Genomic DNA, 24,762 nt, shown 5'->3' with positions numbered 1-24,762 from the left:
AGTTGTACTTACAGAATTTTATTTCAAGTATTATTCATCTATTAAATTTGTAAAGCAATCCTGTGCTTGAAACTGTATGTGGTTCATAAGTTTAATATTACAGCTAATTGTACTGTACATCATATTTTGTAAGGCATTTATTTATGCATTTCTTCAGGCAGTGTAATAAAGCTAAAAGATCTTCTCACCTACGACTCCAGTGTGGTTTGTGCTCAAACATGCAGACAGACACAATAAAACAACACTCAACGAGCAGTACACTCGAGCTGTCATCCTCTCGACCTGTTATCTCACAATTAACTCTACTGGAAACAGCGCTGAATTAGTCAGAAGTTACAGTAAGGCACACAAAGCAACACTGAAAACATGTGCTGCTGAATCCCTTAACATAAATTGCTGTCCAAAGATTTATAGATCCAAGGAAGTCTGGGTAACTCCAACCCTGATGAAACTCACCTGCGTGTAGCTTTCTAGTAGCCTAATCTTTAAGACCTTGATTAGCTTGTTCAGGTGTGTTTGATTAGGTTTGGAGGAGTGGAGCACAGCGGTCATGCCAGATGACATAATTAGAAGATTGAGTGTTTCTATGGCAACACTATCAATGACAAAATGGTCAGGTGGTACAATGATCACATGGTACAAGTCGGAGCTTTCTGGAAATTCCACGTTTACAAGTTGTTGTTATGAATAACCTCTTACACCTAAACTCTACTGAAAGTGGATCTCTACTGGCATAAATCTGCGTAGAATATGAAGAGGCACAGCAAACACAGACACAGGGGCATGTCTAGAATTGGAAACTGAATTAATTGTGACTAACAACAGTGTTTCAAGCAACTAGGGAATACAGCCATTCTTATATCAACGCCACTTTTTTTCAAATATGTATACATATATATATATATATATATATATATATATATATATATATATATATAAACTCTTTGGAAATGATATAGCCAACTCCCGTAACGCATGCTTTTCAAAGTTGCCGAACAGACCCGGCAAGAAAGAAAGATAACCTTTCGATTCTACAAAGAACCAAAATTGAGAACTTCATGAGCAATAGAGGTGGCAGTGACATCCAGAAAGTAAAATCTGACAAATGTATGGGGGAAGTCCAGCTTGCCGCTGCACAAATATCTCATACCAAAATCCTCTTGAACAATGCCCTGAGGTAGCCATACCCCTTGTAGAATGAGCCCTTAAGCCCACTGGGGAATGAAGACCCATAGAAGTACAGGTCAATTCAATCGTCAGTCTCCACCATCCACTGGGAAAGGCGCTGCGAGGAGATCGGCTTATAAGATCGGCCCATGAAACGAATAACTGAACATTCTTCCTGAACAATCGTGTCCTGTTTACATAATGCCGTAACGCTTGTACAGAACACAAAGTGTGCAATTTCTGCTCCTCTGAAAAAAAAAATGGAGGGGGGTAAAATTAGGGCTGCATATCGAGTTAGATTCGGCACTGACCGAATTGACTCGATACCATTGTGTATCAAAAAACGGCTTACCGTTCATACCAAATCTCAGTACCTAAGGGGTCAATCTCGTTAATATCTGTGAGCCAAAAATCATGCAGCATGATTGGCTTTGGCGAGGCATCAAGGAAAAACACTAGTTTACTCAGGGCGGTTACAGCCAGAGACGTGGCTCACATGTGAGGGTGTAGTATGTAAGCCTCCCAATCAACCCGTGTAAAAGATGTGCTTTGTGACAATACACTTGAGAACTTGTGATTGTGCCCATCAGATCACATTCTTTTGGTGGATGAGTATTCTGCACTGTCAGTAATCCAAGGAACATTGTGTGTTGAGGGGGATCTGAACTGGGCTGAACACAACTTAGAACCATTTGCCCACCCGAATTCCACATCCTCCACTTCTATGCAGGTGGGGAAACAAATGTGGTGGAATTGTGAGAGGAATTTATCCCTGCCCCGATGCTCCAGAGATTTAGCCACAGTGACCTCTCAGAGTGGTAAGAGGAACTAATAGGTTCAGTGGCTTTGGCCACATTCAAATAAATTGACATTGGATGGTTAGCGGACTTGGACTTTGCAGCCGCCGGGAATGACTGCTTTCCCCTCCCCCTGGACTGGTGGAACAGGACTTTGTCAGGAAAACATCACAAAGGTTAAAAGGAATGCTACGTTAATCCCCAGTCACTGATGAATCAAGTGAAAAGAAGACCTGGTCTTTTCAGCTTGCCACTATAAATTGCTCTTTTTCTGCACTAAACTAGTGAATTTTGCCAAGATATATTCAGAGATGATAGACAAGATGTTATAGAATAATAATTTAAGAAAAACCCAATTTTGACACAACTGACATTGGATCTATTTTTAGATCTTACTGAAAACGTACCAGCGTGACATCTGACGGGTTTTCCAGGATCGTATCACATATGGTATGCTGGTGTGGTATGGAGGCAGATCGGCAGCTGATAAAAAGGCTTTGCAGAGAGTACTAAAGACTGCACAGAACATTACAAATCAACAGCTACCTGCCCTGGATGACATTTTCACCTCTCATTGTCTGCAGAAAACACACAACATTCTGAAGGACCCGTATCACCCAGCCCATCATTTATTTGAACTGCTGCCATCCGGAAAACGCTACAGGTCTATCAAATCACACACAACGTGATTTATGAACAGCTTCTATTCCAAAGCTATCACGATAATGACCTATGAACTGAAAACACATCCCCAAAATCAGCACAACACATTCTTGACATACAAGACAATTTATGTGAAATAACACTATGAGCACTTTATTTCTTAATGTGCTATATAGCCTTTGATTGCAATATGTACTTAACTATTCTTAATTGTATACGTTGGAAAGTCTAAAAATGTTGCTGTATGTAAAATTGTACAATGGCAATAAAGAAATCTATCTATCTATTAGACTACTTTGTGGCAAGCTTTATACGTGCGCTTGAGCGTGGGGTGTATATTCCGCCCCCCAGTGGCCTATAGGAGTCTTTGAGTCTGTAAAAAAAGGCAACACTTTTTTTGAATTCTTTTTTGTTTTGTTTTTTACATAACTTTTACATACATGCTACTGACATATTATTGTAGCAGAGTTTGTGCTAAATACAGTGTAATCAGATTTTAGCCATGAAAATGTCACAAGTAACAGAAATAAGCACGGCATTCCGACTAGGAAGACAGACGTTGCCTAGCAACACGCACCAACAGATTTCAACCCTTTCCTCAGATTTCCCAGCTCGGAAGTCAGACAACCATGAGGACACCGAGCAAGAATTCTGATACGGAATCCAAGATGGCTGCGCCCTGTGTGACTTGTAAGTATGAATTGTTTTCATTGTTTTTGGACCGCTATGGTTGTTTAAATGAAGCCTTGTTTCAAACGGGTGTAACTAACGTGGCTAGCGTTGCTAACAGAAGATGAACTAAAACATGAAATAAAGTGAAAATTTTAGACGTTCAAATGGCTGCGTTTTGATAAGGTGTAGTCTTATTACAGATTGGCTTGCACCTAATTTACTAGGCTACATATAACCGATATAGTTATATGTAGCCTACATAAACAAACTATGGTTTTACTAGAAAAGTGCTTTATGTGGGTTAAATCTCAATGTTGCGTGTTAAACTGGTATGTTTGTGATAGAATGATAACTGTACATTATAGCATACTGCCCAAAAGATACAGAGTGTGATATACAGTGTTTTATTTTTAGAGTTTATTGATGGGAAGATGGATCCGTACTGGGACCAGGAGAGGACCCGGCCCTTTCATGGGCCCTTGTTTCAACAACAAGCCAACCCAGAGGCTGGTTATTACTTGGACCAGGGGCTCATGATCTCGGTTAACTTGGTGTGCATTGAAAGCACAGGTGAGATACTAATGCACATGCACTGTTATTAAACCCTGAGGACTGTGCTAACATCTTTCTTTCTTTTTCTTTTCTGATTCAGATATCAGCCAGGTGGGAGCCACTGCCCCACTGCTTTCACACACCCCACTGCCTGCCACTGCCTCACTTGTCGTCAACAAGACTTTCTTGAAGCTGGCCAGGAGGTCCAAGAAGCTGCTGTGGGAGGATATCACTGGCAAGCTGAGCCACCATTTCAAGCAGACCTTTGTGCAAGACAAGGTGGCTCGCAAATGGAACACGTTGGTGGAGGCCTACAAAAAAGTAAAGGACAAAAATTCGTCCACAGGGAGGGGCCCTAGTAAAATTCAGTTTTTTGCTGAGATGGATGACCTCTTGGGAGGTCACCATGATATCGTCTTCCCTGTTGTGGGAACAACCATGGGCCTGGATGTGCGCAGGCCAGATGCACTACAGGTCAATGTGTCTGCACCAGACATCTCACCTGCACAGTCCACTAGCGCATCCTCACCTGTGCGTCTGACCAATTCCCCCTCTCCAGCTCCATCCAGCCCTCCGTCCTCCTGTGTTCATCATCCCACTGTTACCACCATGCCCCCTGACACCCCAAGGAGGCCACGCAAGCGCCAGAGGGAGGATGAGCTGTTGGCATAGGTTAGGGAGTCCAAGGCAGCCTCCCAAGCGGCCTCCCAAAAACGCCACGCTGAGACCCTGGCACAAATGAAGAAATCCCAGGAGGGATTCCAGAGGTTGCTTGCCCAGATGGTGGAGAAGATGTACAATTATTATTTTTATTCTCATGTTAATGTATGTTGGTGTGGGTTGAATTGTTTACATGCCGTTATAGTTTATTTATTTAATACATTTTTGTCAGTGGCCCAGATTGCCAGGATGCCATTTGTGAATGACCACAAAAAAAGAAAACAAAGCACAGTTCAATTGTGTATGGTCAGCACTTGAAGGATGGCTCTGTGCGTCGCTGACTGGGAAGCATAACATTTATCAGATATCTCTCTGAAGCTGTTCTGGTTGGCCATGTACCAGAGAAACACGAGGACCTTTTTGGGAACAGGCAAGGGGGGGAAGTCCATGGCTGTGTTCGCTGTGCAGGCCCCCCTCCTGAAGCAGTCGAAGGAGCTGCTCAAACCTGGCTTTTCTGATCAGGAAATGATGGGCAGATGTATTGTCATCCATATCCTGCATGATCTCCCACTCCATTCCAGACTTGAGGACTATCTGCTGTCTGGACAGCAGCACAGCTGATATCACAGCCCTACGCGAATGAGAAAAAGAAATAGAGGTTAAAAAAAACTGCCGTTAATACATGTCTTTAAACTCGTGTAACAGTGCGTCTACTACTTTTCGCTGCGTTCGCCAGCAAAGTTTGCATCTTGCACAAGTTGCCAAAATCATGCATGAAACATTACCTTTAGCTTTTAAGTGCATCTATTTATGACAAAAAGCGTTCTGTAGAAGAGCAACACTGCAAGGAGTTCAATATCACCTTTAGCAACGTCATCACTGTTTGTTTTAGCCCATTTCCTGCTAGCTGGTGTGCTAGCTAAAATGATCTACTATAACGTGGCTCAAACTTGACCAAACATACTGAAATATGAGCATACCTTCTGCATCTTGTGTCATAGTCTTCCTGGAGTTCTTCCTCTGTGTGGTGTAGGTGAAGCACATACTTTGAGCACGTGGTACTCAGCCAGTGCTACCATAGAAACAGCTTTCCGGGTGGCGTCCATGTTTTTTCTCAGACTCGGACGCGCAAAACATACCAGAACGCTTGAAGTGACCATCTTAGTCATATCCGAGGGCCGAGTCGGTTCGTTGACAATTATAATACACCATTATCTTTCTAGTATGCTGGCATTTTATAATCCATCTTGAGATAATGGCGACAGTTCTCATGCTGGAACCAAACTTTGGAATGAACTCCCACTTTCTGTAAGGTCAGTAAAGTCACTACAGAAATTTAAGGCCATGTTTAAAGCACATCTTTTAAGACTTCATGATGGGTGTTTTATCATTACCTTGTCTGTTTTGTTTCTTTATCATTACCTTGTCTTTTTTTGTTTGTTTTTTGTTTTCTCTGTTATTTGCGTTTAGTTATTGTGAACCACTTTGGGCAACAGCTGTTGCAGTATAAAAATGAATCTCTTCAAGCAAATTAATATGAAAAAAATAAAGAGACTTACTAAAGTATGAGATTTATTTGTTAAACAGGAAAAACCATCCCATACATCAATGGTAAAAATCACACCATTAACTGCATGCATGGCCATATTCTTTATGGCCAGGAGGACCCTTCAGGGCCAGGACATGGGGCATCAGGGTGCGTTTTTTTGGCAGTTTTCATCACACACTGCAGGCTTTTCTGCATCAGACGCAGGTGTCACTGGAGGACCCCCCTTTGGGCCAGGACATGGGGCATCAGGGTGAGTTTTTTGGCAGTTTTCTTCACATACTGCATCAGACGCAGGCACCACTGGAGGACCCCCCTTTGGGCCAGGACATTGACCATCAGGGTGAGTTTTTTGGCAGTTTTCATCACATACTGCAGGCTCTTCTGCATCAGACGCAGGCACCACTGGAGGACCCCCCTTTGGGCCAGGACATTGACCATCAGGGTGAGTTTTTTGGCAGTTTTCATCACATACTGCAGGCTTTTCTGCATCAGACGCAGGCACCACTGGAGGACCCCCCTTTGGGCCAGGACATTGACCATCAGGGTGAGTTTTTTGGCAGTTTTCTTCACATACTGCATCAGACGCAGGCACCACTGGAGGACCCCCCTTTGGGCCAGGACATTGACCATCAGGGTGAGTTTTTTGGCAGTTTTCATCACATACTGCAGGCTCTTCTGCATCAGACGCAGGCACCACTGGAGGACCCCCCTTTGGGCCAGGACATTGACCATCAGGGTGAGTTTTTTGGCAGTTTTCATCACATACTGCAGGCTTTTCTGCATCAGACGCAGGCACCACTGGAGGACCCCCCTTTGGGCCAGGACATTGACCATCAGGGTGAGTTTTTTGGCAGTTTTCAGCACATACTGCAGGCTTTGCTGGTTCGGCCCCAAGCTGCACTGTAGGCTTTGCTGGTTCAGCTGCAGGTGTCACTGCATGGATTCAGATATTCAGCTTTAGTCAGTCCATTTAGCAACATTCAGTCTTAGATGTACAGCACAAAACACGCAAAGCATGACCAGCAAGTTGTACTTACAGAATTTTATTTCAAGTATTATTCATCTATTAAATTTGTAAAGCAATCCTGTGCTTGAAACTGTATGTGGTTCATAAGTTTAATATTACAGCTAATTGTACTGTACATCATATTTTGTAAGGCATTTATTTATGCATTTCTTCAGGCAGTGTAATAAAGCTAAAAGATCTTCTCACCTACGACTCCAGTGTGGTTTGTGCTCAAACATGCAGACAGACACAATAAAACAACACTCAACGAGCAGTACACTCGAGCTGTCATCCTCTCGACCTGTTATCTCACAATTAACTCTACTGGAAACAGCGCTGAATTAGTCAGAAGTTACAGTAAGGCACACAAAGCAACACTGAAAACATGTGCTGCTGAATCCCTTAACATAAATTGCTGTCCAAAGATTTATAGATCCAAGGAAGTCTGGGTAACTCCAACCCTGATGAAACTCACCTGCGTGTAGCTTTCTAGTAGTCTAATCTTTAAGACCTTGATTAGCTTGTTCAGGTGTGTTTGATTAGGTTTGGAGGAGTGGAGCACAGCGGTCATGCCAGATGACATAATTAGAAGATTGAGTGTTTCTATGGCAACACTATCAATGACAAAATGGTCAGGTGGTACAATGATCACATGGTACAAGTCGGAGCTTTCTGGAAATTCCACGTTTACAAGTTGTTGTTATGAATAACCTCTTACACCTAAACTCTACTGAAAGTGGATCTCTACTGGCATAAATCTGCGTAGAATATGAAGAGGCACAGCAAACACAGACACAGGGGCATGTCTAGAATTGGAAACTGAATTAATTGTGACTAACAACAGTGTTTCAAGCAACTAGGGAATACAGCCATTCTTATATCAACGCCACTTTTTTTCAAATATGTATACATATATATATATATATATATATATATATATATATATATATATATATATAAACTCTTTGGAAATGATATAGCCAACTCCCGTAACGCATGCTTTTCAAAGTTGCCGAACAGACCCGGCAAGAAAGAAAGATAACCTTTCGATTCTACAAAGAACCAAAATTGAGAACTTCATGAGCAATAGAGGTGGCAGTGACATCCAGAAAGTAAAATCTGACAAATGTATGGGGGAAGTCCAGCTTGCCGCTGCACAAATATCTCATACCAAAATCCTCTTGAACAATGCCCTGAGGTAGCCATACCCCTTGTAGAATGAGCCCTTAAGCCCACTGGGGAATGAAGACCCATAGAAGTACAGGTCAATTCAATCGTCAGTCTCCACCATCCACTGGGAAAGGCGCTGCGAGGAGATCGGCTTATAAGATCGGCCCATGAAACGAATAACTGAACATTCTTCCTGAACAATCGTGTCCTGTTTACATAATGCCGTAACGCTTGTACAGAACACAAAGTGTGCAATTTCTGCTCCTCTGAAAAAAAAAATGGAGGGGGGTAAAATTAGGGCTGCGTATCGAGTTAGATTCGGCACTGACCGAATTGACTCGATACCATTGTGTATCAAAAAACGGCTTACCGTTCATACCAAATCTCAGTACCTAAGGGGTCAATCTCGTTAATATCTGTGAGCCAAAAATCATGCAGCATGATTGGCTTTGGCGAGGCATCAAGGAAAAACACTAGTTTACTCAGGGCGGTTACAGCCAGAGACGTGGCTCACATGTGAGGGTGTAGTATGTAAGCCTCCCAATCAACCCGTGTAAAAGATGTGCTTTGTGACAATACACTTGAGAACTTGTGATTGTGCCCATCAGATCACATTCTTTTGGTGGATGAGTATTCTGCACTGTCAGTAATCCAAGGAACATTGTGTGTTGAGGGGGATCTGAACTGGGCTGAACACAACTTAGAACCATTTGCCCACCCGAATTCCACATCCTCCACTTCTATGCAGGTGGGGAAACAAATGTGGTGGAATTGTGAGAGGAATTTATCCCTGCCCCGATGCTCCAGAGATTTAGCCACAGTGACCTCTCAGAGTGGTAAGAGGAACTAATAGGTTCAGTGGCTTTGGCCACATTCAAATAAATTGACATTGGATGGTTAGCGGACTTGGACTTTGCAGCCGCCGGGAATGACTGCTTTCCCCTCCCCCTGGACTGGTGGAACAGGACTTTGTCAGGAAAACATCACAAAGGTTAAAAGGAATGCTACGTTAATCCCCAGTCACTGATGAATCAAGTGAAAAGAAGACCTGGTCTTTTCAGCTTGCCACTATAAATTGCTCTTTTTCTGCACTAAACTAGTGAATTTTGCCAAGATATATTCAGAGATGATAGACAAGATGTTATAGAATAATAATTTAATAAAAACCCAATTTTGACACAACTGACATTGGATCTATTTTTAGATCTTACTGAAAACGTACCAGCGTGACATCTGACGGGTTTTCCAGGATCGTATCACATATGGTATGCTGGTGTGGTATGGAGGCAGATCGGCAGCTGATAAAAAGGCTTTGCAGAGAGTACTAAAGACTGCACAGAACATTACAAATCAACAGCTACCTGCCCTGGATGACATTTTCACCTCTCATTGTCTGCAGAAAACACACAACATTCTGAAGGACCCGTATCACCCAGCCCATCATTTATTTGAACTGCTGCCATCCGGAAAACGCTACAGGTCTATCAAATCACACACAACGTGATTTATGAACAGCTTCTATTCCAAAGCTATCACGATAATGACCTATGAACTGAAAACACATCCCCAAAATCAGCACAACACATTCTTGACATACAAGACAATTTATGTGAAATAACACTATGAGCACTTTATTTCTTAATGTGCTATATGGCCTTTGATTGCAATATGTACTTAACTATTCTTAATTGTATACGTTGGAAAGTCTAAAAATGTTGCTGTATGTAAAATTGTACAATGGCAATAAAGAAATCTATCTATCTATTAGACTACTTTGTGGCAAGCTTTATACGTGCGCTTGAGCGTGGGGTGTATATTCCGCCCCCCAGTGGCCTATAGGAGTCTTTGAGTCTGTAAAAAAAGGCAACACTTTTTTTGAATTCTTTTTTGTTTTGTTTTTTACATAACTTTTACATACATGCTACTGACATATTATTGTAGCAGAGTTTGTGCTAAATACAGTGTAATCAGATTTTAGCCATGAAAATGTCACAAGTAACAGAAATAAGCACGGCATTCCGACTAGGAAGACAGACGTTGCCTAGCAACACGCACCAACAGATTTCAACCCTTTCCTCAGATTTCCCAGCTCGGAAGTCAGACAACCATGAGGACACCGAGCAAGAATTCTGATACGGAATCCAAGATGGCTGCGCCCTGTGTGACTTGTAAGTATGAATTGTTTTCATTGTTTTTGGACCGCTATGGTTGTTTAAATGAAGCCTTGTTTCAAACGGGTGTAACTAACGTGGCTAGCGTTGCTAACAGAAGATGAACTAAAACATGAAATAAAGTGAAAATTTTAGACGTTCAAATGGCTGCGTTTTGATAAGGTGTAGTCTTATTACAGATTGGCTTGCACCTAATTTACTAGGCTACATATAACCGATATAGTTATATGTAGCCTACATAAACAAACTATGGTTTTACTAGAAAAGTGCTTTATGTGGGTTAAATCTCAATGTTGCGTGTTAAACTGGTATGTTTGTGATAGAATGATAACTGTACATTATAGCATACTGCCCAAAAGATACAGAGTGTGATATACAGTGTTTTATTTTTAGAGTTTATTGATGGGAAGATGGATCCGTACTGGGACCAGGAGAGGACCCGGCCCTTTCATGGGCCCTTGTTTCAACAACAAGCCAACCCAGAGGCTGGTTATTACTTGGACCAGGGGCTCATGATCTCGGTTAACTTGGTGTGCATTGAAAGCACAGGTGAGATACTAATGCACATGCACTGTTATTAAACCCTGAGGACTGTGCTAACATCTTTCTTTCTTTTTCTTTTCTGATTCAGATATCAGCCAGGTGGGAGCCACTGCCCCACTGCTTTCACACACCCCACTGCCTGCCACTGCCTCACTTGTCGTCAACAAGACTTTCTTGAAGCTGGCCAGGAGGTCCAAGAAGCTGCTGTGGGAGGATATCACTGGCAAGCTGAGCCACCATTTCAAGCAGACCTTTGTGCAAGACAAGGTGGCTCGCAAATGGAACACGTTGGTGGAGGCCTACAAAAAAGTAAAGGACAAAAATTCGTCCACAGGGAGGGGCCCTAGTAAAATTCAGTTTTTTGCTGAGATGGATGACCTCTTGGGAGGTCACCATGATATCGTCTTCCCTGTTGTGGGAACAACCATGGGCCTGGATGTGCGCAGGCCAGATGCACTACAGGTCAATGTGTCTGCACCAGACATCTCACCTGCACAGTCCACTAGCGCATCCTCACCTGTGCGTCTGACCAATTCCCCCTCTCCAGCTCCATCCAGCCCTCCGTCCTCCTGTGTTCATCATCCCACTGTTACCACCATGCCCCCTGACACCCCAAGGAGGCCACGCAAGCGCCAGAGGGAGGATGAGCTGTTGGCATAGGTTAGGGAGTCCAAGGCAGCCTCCCAAGCGGCCTCCCAAAAACGCCACGCTGAGACCCTGGCACAAATGAAGAAATCCCAGGAGGGATTCCAGAGGTTGCTTGCCCAGATGGTGGAGAAGATGTACAATTATTATTTTTATTCTCATGTTAATGTATGTTGGTGTGGGTTGAATTGTTTACATGCCGTTATAGTTTATTTATTTAATACATTTTTGTCAGTGGCCCAGATTGCCAGGATGCCATTTGTGAATGACCACAAAAAAAGAAAACAAAGCACAGTTCAATTGTGTATGGTCAGCACTTGAAGGATGGCTCTGTGCGTCGCTGACTGGGAAGCATAACATTTATCAGATATCTCTCTGAAGCTGTTCTGGTTGGCCATGTACCGGAGAAACACGAGGACCTTTTTGGGAACAGGCAAGGGGGGGAAGTCCATGGCTGTGTTCGCTGTGCAGGCCCCCCTCCTGAAGCAGTCGAAGGAGCTGCTCAAACCTGGCTTTTCTGATCAGGAAATGATGGGCAGATGTATTGTCATCCATATCCTGCATGATCTCCCACTCCATTCCAGACTTGAGGACTATCTGCTGTCTGGACAGCAGCACAGCTGATATCACAGCCCTACGCGAATGAGAAAAAGAAATAGAGGTTAAAAAAAACTGCCGTTAATACATGTCTTTAAACTCGTGTAACAGTGCGTCTACTACTTTTCGCTGCGTTCGCCAGCAAAGTTTGCATCTTGCACAAGTTGCCAAAATCATGCATGAAACATTACCTTTAGCTTTTAAGTGCATCTATTTATGACAAAAAGCGTTCTGTAGAAGAGCAACACTGCAAGGAGTTCAATATCACCTTTAGCAACGTCATCACTGTTTGTTTTAGCCCATTTCCTGCTAGCTGGTGTGCTAGCTAAAATGATCTACTATAACGTGGCTCAAACTTGACCAAACATACTGAAATATGAGCATACCTTCTGCACCTTGTGTCATAGTCTTCCTGGAGTTCTTCCTCTGTGTGGTGTAGGTGAAGCACATACTTTGAGCACGTGGTACTCAGCCAGTGCTACCATAGAAACAGCTTTCCGGGTGGCGTCCATGTTTTTTCTCAGACTCGGACGCGCAAAACATACCAGAACGCTTGAAGTGACCATCTTAGTCATATCCGAGGGCCGAGTCGGTTCGTTGACAATTATAATACACCATTATCTTTCTAGTATGCTGGCATTTTATAATCCATCTTGAGATAATGGCGACAGTTCTCATGCTGGAACCAAACTTTGGAATGAACTCCCACTTTCTGTAAGGTCAGTAAAGTCACTACAGAAATTTAAGGCCATGTTTAAAGCACATCTTTTAAGACTTCATGATGGGTGTTTTATCATTACCTTGTCTGTTTTGTTTCTTTATCATTACCTTGTCTTTTTTTGTTTGTTTTTTGTTTTCTCTGTTATTTGCGTTTAGTTATTGTGAACCACTTTGGGCAACAGCTGTTGCAGTATAAAAATGAATCTCTTCAAGCAAATTAATATGAAAAAAATAAAGAGACTTACTAAAGTATGAGATTTATTTGTTAAACAGGAAAAACCATCCCATACATCAATGGTAAAAATCACACCATTAACTGCATGCATGGCCATATTCTTTATGGCCAGGAGGACCCTTCAGGGCCAGGACATGGGGCATCAGGGTGCGTTTTTTTGGCAGTTTTCATCACACACTGCAGGCTTTTCTGCATCAGACGCAGGTGTCACTGGAGGACCCCCCTTTGGGCCAGGACATGGGGCATCAGGGTGAGTTTTTTGGCAGTTTTCTTCACATACTGCATCAGACGCAGGCACCACTGGAGGACCCCCCTTTGGGCCAGGACATTGACCATCAGGGTGAGTTTTTTGGCAGTTTTCATCACATACTGCAGGCTCTTCTGCATCAGACGCAGGCACCACTGGAGGACCCCCCTTTGGGCCAGGACATTGACCATCAGGGTGAGTTTTTTGGCAGTTTTCATCACATACTGCAGGCTTTTCTGCATCAGACGCAGGCACCACTGGAGGACCCCCCTTTGGGCCAGGACATTGACCATCAGGGTGAGTTTTTTGGCAGTTTTCTTCACATACTGCATCAGACGCAGGCACCACTGGAGGACCCCCCTTTGGGCCAGGACATTGACCATCAGGGTGAGTTTTTTGGCAGTTTTCATCACATACTGCAGGCTCTTCTGCATCAGACGCAGGCACCACTGGAGGACCCCCCTTTGGGCCAGGACATTGACCATCAGGGTGAGTTTTTTGGCAGTTTTCATCACATACTGCAGGCTTTTCTGCATCAGACGCAGGCACCACTGGAGGACCCCCCTTTGGGCCAGGACATTGACCATCAGGGTGAGTTTTTTGGCAGTTTTCAGCACATACTGCAGGCTTTGCTGGTTCGGCCCCAAGCTGCACTGTAGGCTTTGCTGGTTCAGCTGCAGGTGTCACTGCATGGATTCAGATATTCAGCTTTAGTCAGTCCATTTAGCAACATTCAGTCTTAGATGTACAGCACAAAACACGCAAAGCATGACCAGCAAGTTGTACTTACAGAATTTTATTTCAAGTATTATTCATCTATTAAATTTGTAAAGCAATCCTGTGCTTGAAACTGTATGTGGTTCATAAGTTTAATATTACAGCTAATTGTACTGTACATCATATTTTGTAAGGCATTTATTTATGCATTTCTTCAGGCAGTGTAATAAAGCTAAAAGATCTTCTCACCTACGACTCCAGTGTGGTTTGTGCTCAAACATGCAGACAGACACAATAAAACAACACTCAACGAGCAGTACACTCGAGCTGTCATCCTCTCGACCTGTTATCTCACAATTAACTCTACTGGAAACAGCGCTGAATTAGTCAGAAGTTACAGTAAGGCACACAAAGCAACACTGAAAACATGTGCTGCTGAATCCCTTAACATAAATTGCTGTCCAAAGATTTATAGATCCAAGGAAGTCTGGGTAACTCCAACCCTGATGAAACTCACCTGCGTGTAGCTTTCTAGTAGCCTAATCTTTAAGACCTTGATTAGCTTGTTCAGGTGTGTTTGATTAGGTTTGGAGGAGTGGAGCACAGCGGTCATGCCAGATGACATAATTAGAAGATTGAGTGTTTCTATGGCAACACTATCAATGACAAAATGGTCAGGTGGTACAATGATCACATGGTACAAGTCGGAGCTTTCTGGAAATTCCACGTTTACAAGTTGTTGTTATGAATAACCTCTTACACCTAAACTCTACTGAAAGTGGATCTCTACTGGCATAAATCTGCGTAGAATATGAAGAGGCACAGCAAACACAGACACAGGGGCATGTCTAGAATTGGAAACTGAATTAATTGTGACTAACAACAGTGTTTCAAGCAACTAGGGAATACAGCCATTCTTATATCAACGCCACTTTTTTTCAAATATGTATACATATATATATATATATATATATATATATATATATATATATATATATATATATATATATATAAACTCTTTGGAAATGATATAGCCAACTCCCGTAACGCATGCTTTTCAAAGTTGCCGAACAGACCCGGCAAGAAAGAAAGATAACCTTTCGATTCTACAAAGAACCAAAATTGAGAACTTCATGAGCAATAGAGGTGGCAGTGACATCCAGAAAGTAAAATCTGACAAATGTATGGGGGAAGTCCAGCTTGCCGCTGCACAAATATCTCATACCAAAATCCTCTTGAACAATGCCCTGAGGTAGCCATACCCCTTGTAGAATGAGCCCTTAAGCCCACTGGGGAATGAAGACCCATAGAAGTACAGGTCAATTCAATCGTCAGTCTCCACCATCCACTGGGAAAGGCGCTGCGAGGAGATCGGCTTATAAGATCGGCCCATGAAACGAATAACTGAACATTCTTCCTGAACAATCGTGTCCTGTTTACATAATGCCGTAACGCTTGTACAGAACACAAAGTGTGCAATTTCTGCTCCTCTGAAAAAAAAAATGGAGGGGGGTAAAATTAGGGCTGCGTATCGAGTTAGATTCGGCACTGACCGAATTGACTCGATACCATTGAGTATCAAAAAACGGCTTACCGTTCATACCAAATCTCAGTACCTAAGGGGTCAATCTCGTTAATATCTGTGAGCCAAAAATCATGCAGCATGATTGGCTTTGGCGAGGCATCAAGGAAAAACACTAGTTTACTCAGGGCGGTTACAGCCAGAGACGTGGCTCACATGTGAGGGTGTAGTATGTAAGCCTCCCAATCAACCCGTGTAAAAGATGTGCTTTGTGACAATACACTTGAGAACTTGTGATTGTGCCCATCAGACCACATTCTTTTGGTGGATGAGTATTCTGCACTGTCAGTAATCCAAGGAACATTGTGTGTTGAGGGGGATCTGAACTGGGCTGAACACAACTTAGAACCATTTGCCCACCCGAATTCCACATCCTCCACTTCTATGCAGGTGGGGAAACAAATGTGGTGGAATTGTGAGAGGAATTTATCCCTGCCCCGATGCTCCAGAGATTTAGCCACAGTGACCTCTCAGAGTGGTAAGAGGAACTAATAGGTTCAGTGGCTTTGGCCACATTCAAATAAATTGACATTGGATGGTTAGCGGACTTGGACTTTGCAGCCGCCGGGAATGACTGCTTTCCCCTCCCCCTGGACTGGTGGAACAGGACTTTGTCAGGAAAACATCACAAAGGTTAAAAGGAATGCTACGTTAATCCCCAGTCACTGATGAATCAAGTGAAAAGAAGACCTGGTCTTTTCAGCTTGCCACTATAAATTGCTCTTTTTCTGCACTAAACTAGTGAATTTTGCCAAGATATATTCAGAGATGATAGACAAGATGTTATAGAATAATAATTTAATAAAAACCCAATTTTGACACAACTGACATTGGATCTATTTTTAGATCTTACTGAAAACGTACCAGCGTGACATCTGACGGGTTTTCCAGGATCGTATCACATATGGTATGCTGGTGTGGTATGGAGGCAGATCGGCAGCTGATAAAAAGGCTTTGCAGAGAGTACTAAAGACTGCACAGAACATTACAAATCAACAGCTACCTGCCCTGGATGACATTTTCACCTCTCATTGTCTGCAGAAAACACACAACATTCTGAAGGACCCGTATCACCCAGCCCATCATTTATTTGAACTGCTGCCATCCGGAAAACGCTACAGGTCTATCAAATCACACACAACGTGATTTATGAACAGCTTCTATTCCAAAGCTATCACGATAATGACCTATGAACTGAAAACACATCCCCAAAATCAGCACAACACATTCTTGACATACAAGACAATTTATGTGAAATAACACTATGAGCACTTTATTTCTTAATGTGCTATATGGCCTTTGATTGCAATATGTACTTAACTATTCTTAATTGTATACGTTGGAAAGTCTAAAAATGTTGCTGTATGTAAAATTGTACAATGGCAATAAAGAAATCTATCTATCTATTAGACTACTTTGTGGCAAGCTTTATACGTGCGCTTGAGCGTGGGGTGTATATTCCGCCCCCCAGTGGCCTATAGGAGTCTTTGAGTCTGTAAAAAAAGGCAACACTTTTTTTGAATTCTTTTTTGTTTTGTTTTTTACATAACTTTTACATACATGCTACTGACATATTATTGTAGCAGAGTTTGTGCTAAATACAGTGTAATCAGATTTTAGCCATGAAAATGTCGCAAGTAACAGAAATAAGCACGGCATTCCGACTAGGAAGACAGACGTTGCCTAGCAACACGCACCAACAGATTTCAACCCTTTCCTCAGATTTCCCAGCTCGGAAGTCAGACAACCATGAGGACACCGAGCAAGAATTCTGATACGGAATCCAAGATGGCTGCGCCCTGTGTGACTTGTAAGTATGAATTGTTTTCATTGTTTTTGGACCGCTTTGGTTGTTTAAATGAAGCCTTGTTTCAAACGGGTGTAACTAACGTGGCTAGCGTTGCTAACAGAAGATGAACTAAAACATGAAATAAAGTGAAAATTTTAGACGTTCAAATGGCTGCGTTTTGATAAGGTGTAGTCTTATTACAGATTGGCTTGCACCTAATTTACTAGGCTACATATAACCGATATAGTTATATGTAGCCTACATAAACAAACTATGGTTTTACTAGAAAAGTGCTTTATGTGGGTTAAATCTCAATGTTGCGTGTTAAACTGGTATGTTTGTGATAGAATGATAACTGTACATTATAGCATACTGCCCAAAAGATACAGAGTGTGATATACAGTGTTTTATTTTTAGAGTTTATTGATGGGAAGATGGATCCGTACTGGGACCAGGAGAGGACCCGGCCCTTTCATGGGCCCTTGTTTCAACAACAAGCCAACCCAGAGGCTGGTTATTACTTGGACCAGGGGCTCATGATCTCGGTTAACTTGGTGTGCATTGAAAGCACAGGTGAGATACTAATGCACATGCACTGTTATTAAACCCTGAGGACTGTGCTAACATCTTTCTTTCTTTTTCTTTTCTGATTCAGATATCAGCCAGGTGGGAGCCACTGCCCCACTGCTTTCACACACCCCACTGCCTGCCACTGCCTCACTTGTCGTCAACAAGACTTTCTTGAAGCTGGCCAGGAGGTCCAAGAAGCTGCTGTGGGAGGATATCACTGGCAAGCTGAGCCACCATTTCAAGCAGACCTTTGTGCAAGACAAGGTGGCTCGCAAATGGAACACGTTGGTGGAGGCCTACAAAAAAGTAAAGGACAAAAATTCGTCCACAGGGAGGGGCCCTAGTAAAATTCAGTTTTTTGCTGAGATGGATGACCTCTTGGGAGGTCACCATGATATCGTCTTCCCTGTTGTGGGAACAACCATGGGCCTGGATGTGCGCAGGCCAGATGCACTACAGGTCAATGTGTCTGCACCAGACATCTCACCTGCACAGTCCACTAGCGCATCCTCACCTGTGCGTCTGACCAATTCCCCCTCTCCAGCTCCATCCAGCCCTCCGTCCTCCTGTGTTCATCATCCCACTGTTACCACCATGCCCCCTGACACCCCAAGGAGGCCACGCAAGCGCCAGAGGGAGGATGAGCTGTTGGCATAGGTTAGGGAGTCCAAGGCAGCCTCCCAAGCGGCCTCCCAAAAACGCCACGCTGAGACCCTGGCACAAATGAAGAAATCCCAGGAGGGATTCCAGAGGTTGCTTGCCCAGATGGTGGAGAAGATGTACAATTATTATTTTTATTCTCATATTAATGTATGTTGGTGTGGGTTGAATTGTTTACATGCCGTTATAGTTTATTTATTTAATACATTTTTGTCAGTGGCCCAGATTGCCAGGATGCCATTTGTGAATGACCACAAAAAAAGAAAACAAAGCACAGTTCAATTGTGTATGGTCAGCACTTGAAGGATGGCTCTGTGCGTCGCTGACTGGGAAGCATAACATTTATCAGATATCTCTCTGAAGCTGTTCTGGTTGGCCATGTACCAGAGAAACACGAGGACCTTTTTGGGAACAGGCAAGGGGGGGAAGTCCATGGCTGTGTTCGCTGTGCAGGCCCCCCTCCTGAAGCAGTCGAAGGAGCTGCTCAAACCTGGCTTTTCTGATCAGGAAATGATGGGCAGATGTATTGTCATCCATATCCTGCATGATCTCCCACTCCATTCCAGACTTGAGGACTATCTGCTGTCTGGACAGCAGCACAGCTGATATCACAGCCCTACGCGAATGAGAAAAAGAAATAGAGGTTAAAAAAAACTGCCGTTAATACATGTCTTTAAACTCGTGTAACAGTGCGTCTACTACTTTTCGCTGCGTTCGCCAGCAAAGTTTGCATCTTGCACAAGTTGCCAAAATCATGCATGAAACATTACCTTTAGCTTTTAAGTGCATCTATTTATGACAAAAAGCGTTCTGTAGAAGAGCAACACTGCAAGGAGTTCAATATCACCTTTAGCAACGTCATCACTGTTTGTTTTAGCCCATTTCCTGCTAGCTGGTGTGCTAGCTAAAATGATCTACTATAACGTGGCTCAAACTTGACCAAACATACTGAAATATGAGCATACCTTCTGCATCTTGTGTCATAGTCTTCCTGGAGTTCTTCCTCTGTGTGGTGTAGGTGAAGCACATACTTTGAGCACGTGGTACTCAGCCAGTGCTACCATAGAAACAGCTTTCCGGGTGGCGTCCATGTTTTTTCTCAGACTCGGACGCGCAAAACATACCAGAACGCTTGAAGTGACCATCTTAGTCATATCCGAGGGCCGAGTCGGTTCGTTGACAATTATAATACACCATTATCTTTCTAGTATGCTGGCATTTTATAATCCATCTTGAGATAATGGCGACAGTTCTCATGCTGGAACCAAACTTTGGAATGAACTCCCACTTTCTGTAAGGTCAGTAAAGTCACTACAGAAATTTAAGGCCATGTTTAAAGCACATCTTTTAAGACTTCATGATGGGTGTTTTATCATTACCTTGTCTGTTTTGTTTCTTTATCATTACCTTGTCTTTTTTTGTTTGTTTTTTGTTTTCTCTGTTATTTGCGTTTAGTTATTGTGAACCACTTTGGGCAACAGCTGTTGCAGTATAAAAATGAATCTCTTCAAGCAAATTAATATGAAAAAAATAAAGAGACTTACTAAAGTATGAGATTTATTTGTTAAACAGGAAAAACCATCCCATACATCAATGGTAAAAATCACACCATTAACTGCATGCATGGCCATATTCTTTATGGCCAGGAGGACCCTTCAGGGCCAGGACATGGGGCATCAGGGTGCGTTTTTTTGGCAGTTTTCATCACACACTGCAGGCTTTTCTGCATCAGACGCAGGTGTCACTGGAGGACCCCCCTTTGGGCCAGGACATGGGGCATCAGGGTGAGTTTTTTGGCAGTTTTCTTCACATACTGCATCAGACGCAGGCACCACTGGAGGACCCCCCTTTGGGCCAGGACATTGACCATCAGGGTGAGTTTTTTGGCAGTTTTCATCACATACTGCAGGCTCTTCTGCATCAGACGCAGGCACCACTGGAGGACCCCCCTTTGGGCCAGGACATTGACCATCAGGGTGAGTTTTTTGGCAGTTTTCATCACATACTGCAGGCTTTTCTGCATCAGACGCAGGCACCACTGGAGGACCCCCCTTTGGGCCAGGACATTGACCATCAGGGTGAGTTTTTTGGCAGTTTTCTTCACATACTGCATCAGACGCAGGCACCACTGGAGGACCCCCCTTTGGGCCAGGACATTGACCATCAGGGTGAGTTTTTTGGCAGTTTTCATCACATACTGCAGGCTCTTCTGCATCAGACGCAGGCACCACTGGAGGACCCCCCTTTGGGCCAGGACATTGACCATCAGGGTGAGTTTTTTGGCAGTTTTCATCACATACTGCAGGCTTTTCTGCATCAGACGCAGGCACCACTGGAGGACCCCCCTTTGGGCCAGGACATTGACCATCAGGGTGAGTTTTTTGGCAGTTTTCAGCACATACTGCAGGCTTTGCTGGTTCGGCCCCAAGCTGCACTGTAGGCTTTGCTGGTTCAGCTGCAGGTGTCACTGCATGGATTCAGATATTCAGCTTTAGTCAGTCCATTTAGCAACATTCAGTCTTAGATGTACAGCACAAAACACGCAAAGCATGACCAGCAAGTTGTACTTACAGAATTTTATTTCAAGTATTATTCATCTATTAAATTTGTAAAGCAATCCTGTGCTTGAAACTGTATGTGGTTCATAAGTTTAATATTACAGCTAATTGTACTGTACATCATATTTTGTAAGGCATTTATTTATGCATTTCTTCAGGCAGTGTAATAAAGCTAAAAGATCTTCTCACCTACGACTCCAGTGTGGTTTGTGCTCAAACATGCAGACAGACACAATAAAACAACACTCAACGAGCAGTACACTCGAGCTGTCATCCTCTCGACCTGTTATCTCACAATTAACTCTACTGGAAACAGCGCTGAATTAGTCAGAAGTTACAGTAAGGCACACAAAGCAACACTGAAAACATGTGCTGCTGAATCCCTTAACATAAATTGCTGTCCAAAGATTTATAGATCCAAGGAAGTCTGGGTAACTCCAACCCTGATGAAACTCACCTGCGTGTAGCTTTCTAGTAGCCTAATCTTTAAGACCTTGATTAGCTTGTTCAGGTGTGTTTGATTAGGTTTGGAGGAGTGGAGCACAGCGGTCATGCCAGATGACATAATTAGAAGATTGAGTGTTTCTATGGCAACACTATCAATGACAAAATGGTCAGGTGGTACAATGATCACATGGTACAAGTCGGAGCTTTCTGGAAATTCCACGTTTACAAGTTGTTGTTATGAATAACCTCTTACACCTAAACTCTACTGAAAGTGGATCTCTACTGGCATAAATCTGCGTAGAATATGAAGAGGCACAGCAAACACAGACACAGGGGCATGTCTAGAATTGGAAACTGAATTAATTGTGACTAACAACAGTGTTTCAAGCAACTAGGGAATACAGCCATTCTTATATCAACGCCACTTTTTTTCAAATATGTATACATATATATATATATATATATATATATATATATATATATATATATATATATATATATATAAACTCTTTGGAAATGATATAGCCAACTCCCGTAACGCATGCTTTTCAAAGTTGCCGAACAGACCCGGCAAGAAAGAAAGATAACCTTTCGATTCTACAAAGAACCAAAATTGAGAACTTCATGAGCAATAGAGGTGGCAGTGACATCCAGAAAGTAAAATCTGACAAATGTATGGGGGAAGTCCAGCTTGCCGCTGCACAAATATCTCATACCAAAATCCTCTTGAACAATGCCCTGAGGTAGCCATACCCCTTGTAGAATGAGCCCTTAAGCCCACTGGGGAATGAAGACCCATAGAAGTACAGGTCAATTCAATCGTCAGTCTCCACCATCCACTGGGAAAGGCGCTGCGAGGAGATCGGCTTATAAGATCGGCCCATGAAACGAATAACTGAACATTCTTCCTGAACAATCGTGTCCTGTTTACATAATGCCGTAACGCTTGTACAGAACACAAAGTGTGCAATTTCTGCTCCTCTGAAAAAAAAAATGGAGGGGGGTAAAATTAGGGCTGCGTATCGAGTTAGATTCGGCACTGACCGAATTGACTCGATACCATTGAGTATCAAAAAACGGCTTACCGTTCATACCAAATCTCAGTACCTAAGGGGTCAATCTCGTTAATATCTGTGAGCCAAAAATCATGCAGCATGATTGGCTTTGGCGAGGCATCAAGGAAAAACACTAGTTTACTCAGGGCGGTTACAGCCAGAGACGTGGCTCACATGTGAGGGTGTAGTATGTAAGCCTCCCAATCAACCCGTGTAAAAGATGTGCTTTGTGACAATACACTTGAGAACTTGTGATTGTGCCCATCAGACCACATTCTTTTGGTGGATGAGTATTCTGCACTGTCAGTAATCCAAGGAACATTGTGTGTTGAGGGGGATCTGAACTGGGCTGAACACAACTTAGAACCATTTGCCCACCCGAATTCCACATCCTCCACTTCTATGCAGGTGGGGAAACAAATGTGGTGGAATTGTGAGAGGAATTTATCCCTGCCCCGATGCTCCAGAGATTTAGCCACAGTGACCTCTCAGAGTGGTAAGAGGAACTAATAGGTTCAGTGGCTTTGGCCACATTCAAATAAATTGACATTGGATGGTTAGCGGACTTGGACTTTGCAGCCGCCGGGAATGACTGCTTTCCCCTCCCCCTGGACTGGTGGAACAGGACTTTGTCAGGAAAACATCACAAAGGTTAAAAGGAATGCTACGTTAATCCCCAGTCACTGATGAATCAAGTGAAAAGAAGACCTGGTCTTTTCAGCTTGCCACTATAAATTGCTCTTTTTCTGCACTAAACTAGTGAATTTTGCCAAGATATATTCAGAGATGATAGACAAGATGTTATAGAATAATAATTTAATAAAAACCCAATTTTGACACAACTGACATTGGATCTATTTTTAGATCTTACTGAAAACGTACCAGCGTGACATCTGACGGGTTTTCCAGGATCGTATCACATATGGTATGCTGGTGTGGTATGGAGGCAGATCGGCAGCTGATAAAAAGGCTTTGCAGAGAGTACTAAAGACTGCACAGAACATTACAAATCAACAGCTACCTGCCCTGGATGACATTTTCACCTCTCATTGTCTGCAGAAAACACACAACATTCTGAAGGACCCGTATCACCCAGCCCATCATTTATTTGAACTGCTGCCATCCGGAAAACGCTACAGGTCTATCAAATCACACACAACGTGATTTATGAACAGCTTCTATTCCAAAGCTATCACGATAATGACCTATGAACTGAAAACACATCTCCAAAATCAGCACAACACATTCTTGACATACAAGACAATTTATGTGAAATAACACTATGAGCACTTTATTTCTTAAAGGGACACTTCACCCATTTGCATTAAGCTTTGCATTGTTAGAAACCCAGTCATACTATTGAATGGTCGTGCAACACTCTCTCATTTTCCCCTGAGACGGGAGAAATCTGTTATTTACCTCTTACACTTCCTCCTACAATGACGCAAAAATCGTCATTTTGCGTCATTGTAGGAGGAAGTGTTAGAGGGGGGGATTTCTGTTAAGACTACAGACACTAGTTTCTCATCTTTCCCAGGGTGGGGCGCGCTCACGCTACAGACCTATTACAGATCAGTGGGTGGGACTTTACTCTCTGAAACTGAAAGCAATATCCTCCATCTTGTTTGAAGCTAAGCTAACAGGCGCTGTGGAGACAGATGTACAGTTATGACAATAGCGGAGGAGAGTGCTCAATATGATATAGAAGAAGAGGATTTCGGAAGTCTGATGCTTGAATCAGGTGTTTGTGGCTACCTTTACAAGCCGCATTATAGCGAAGAGCAGCCGAGGCAGAAGACCTGCCTGCCGCGGACGAGGAGCCCGGACTGGCTCGAGTTAGGGCGGACTGGTGGCGCCGGTGATGCAGCTACGAACCGCTACGAACACAGAGATAGAGTCCGTCTGCGGCAAAGAATTTCAACGATGACAATTTCTCCTGGACGAAATCTCTGAATCAGACGAGGACACGGACGTTTGTGTTGTGAACTAT

General features: G+C 43.1%; 3 protein-coding genes across 3 annotated transcripts; all 3 read right to left on the bottom strand.

Annotated features, from left to right (window-relative positions):
* Nucleotides 1–5,660: 5,660 nt before the first annotated feature.
* Nucleotides 5,661–7,547, bottom strand: LOC308700988 (uncharacterized protein). Its single transcript, XM_081382962.1, has 2 exons — nt 7,274–7,547; nt 5,661–6,993 (listed from the first exon to the last, which is right to left on the bottom strand). Exon 2 carries the CDS (start codon nt 6,892–6,894, stop codon nt 6,268–6,270), a length of 627 nt encoding a protein of 208 aa, XP_081239088.1. The 5' UTR covers nt 6,895–6,993; nt 7,274–7,547; the 3' UTR covers nt 5,661–6,267.
* Nucleotides 7,548–12,747: 5,200 nt separating this feature from the next.
* On the bottom strand, nt 12,748–14,667 carry LOC308700929 (uncharacterized protein). The gene is made up of 2 exons (XM_081382840.1): nt 14,361–14,667; nt 12,748–14,080 (listed from the first exon to the last, which is right to left on the bottom strand). The coding sequence occupies exon 2, from the start codon at nt 13,979–13,981 to the stop codon at nt 13,355–13,357; it is 627 nt and encodes a 208-aa protein (XP_081238966.1). The 5' UTR covers nt 13,982–14,080; nt 14,361–14,667; the 3' UTR covers nt 12,748–13,354.
* Nucleotides 14,668–19,846: 5,179 nt separating this feature from the next.
* Nucleotides 19,847–21,766, bottom strand: LOC308701079 (uncharacterized protein). Its single transcript, XM_081383126.1, has 2 exons — nt 21,460–21,766; nt 19,847–21,179 (listed from the first exon to the last, which is right to left on the bottom strand). Exon 2 carries the CDS (start codon nt 21,078–21,080, stop codon nt 20,454–20,456), a length of 627 nt encoding a protein of 208 aa, XP_081239252.1. The 5' UTR covers nt 21,081–21,179; nt 21,460–21,766; the 3' UTR covers nt 19,847–20,453.
* Nucleotides 21,767–24,762: the final 2,996 nt, after the last annotated feature.

Source organism: Scardinius erythrophthalmus (genome assembly GCF_964197995.2).
Source record: "Scardinius erythrophthalmus genome assembly, chromosome: 13".
NCBI lineage: Eukaryota > Metazoa > Chordata > Actinopteri > Cypriniformes > Leuciscidae > Scardinius > Scardinius erythrophthalmus.
The sequence above is the reverse complement of the archived record's forward strand: the minus strand, read 5'-3'. Positions and strand labels throughout refer to the sequence as shown.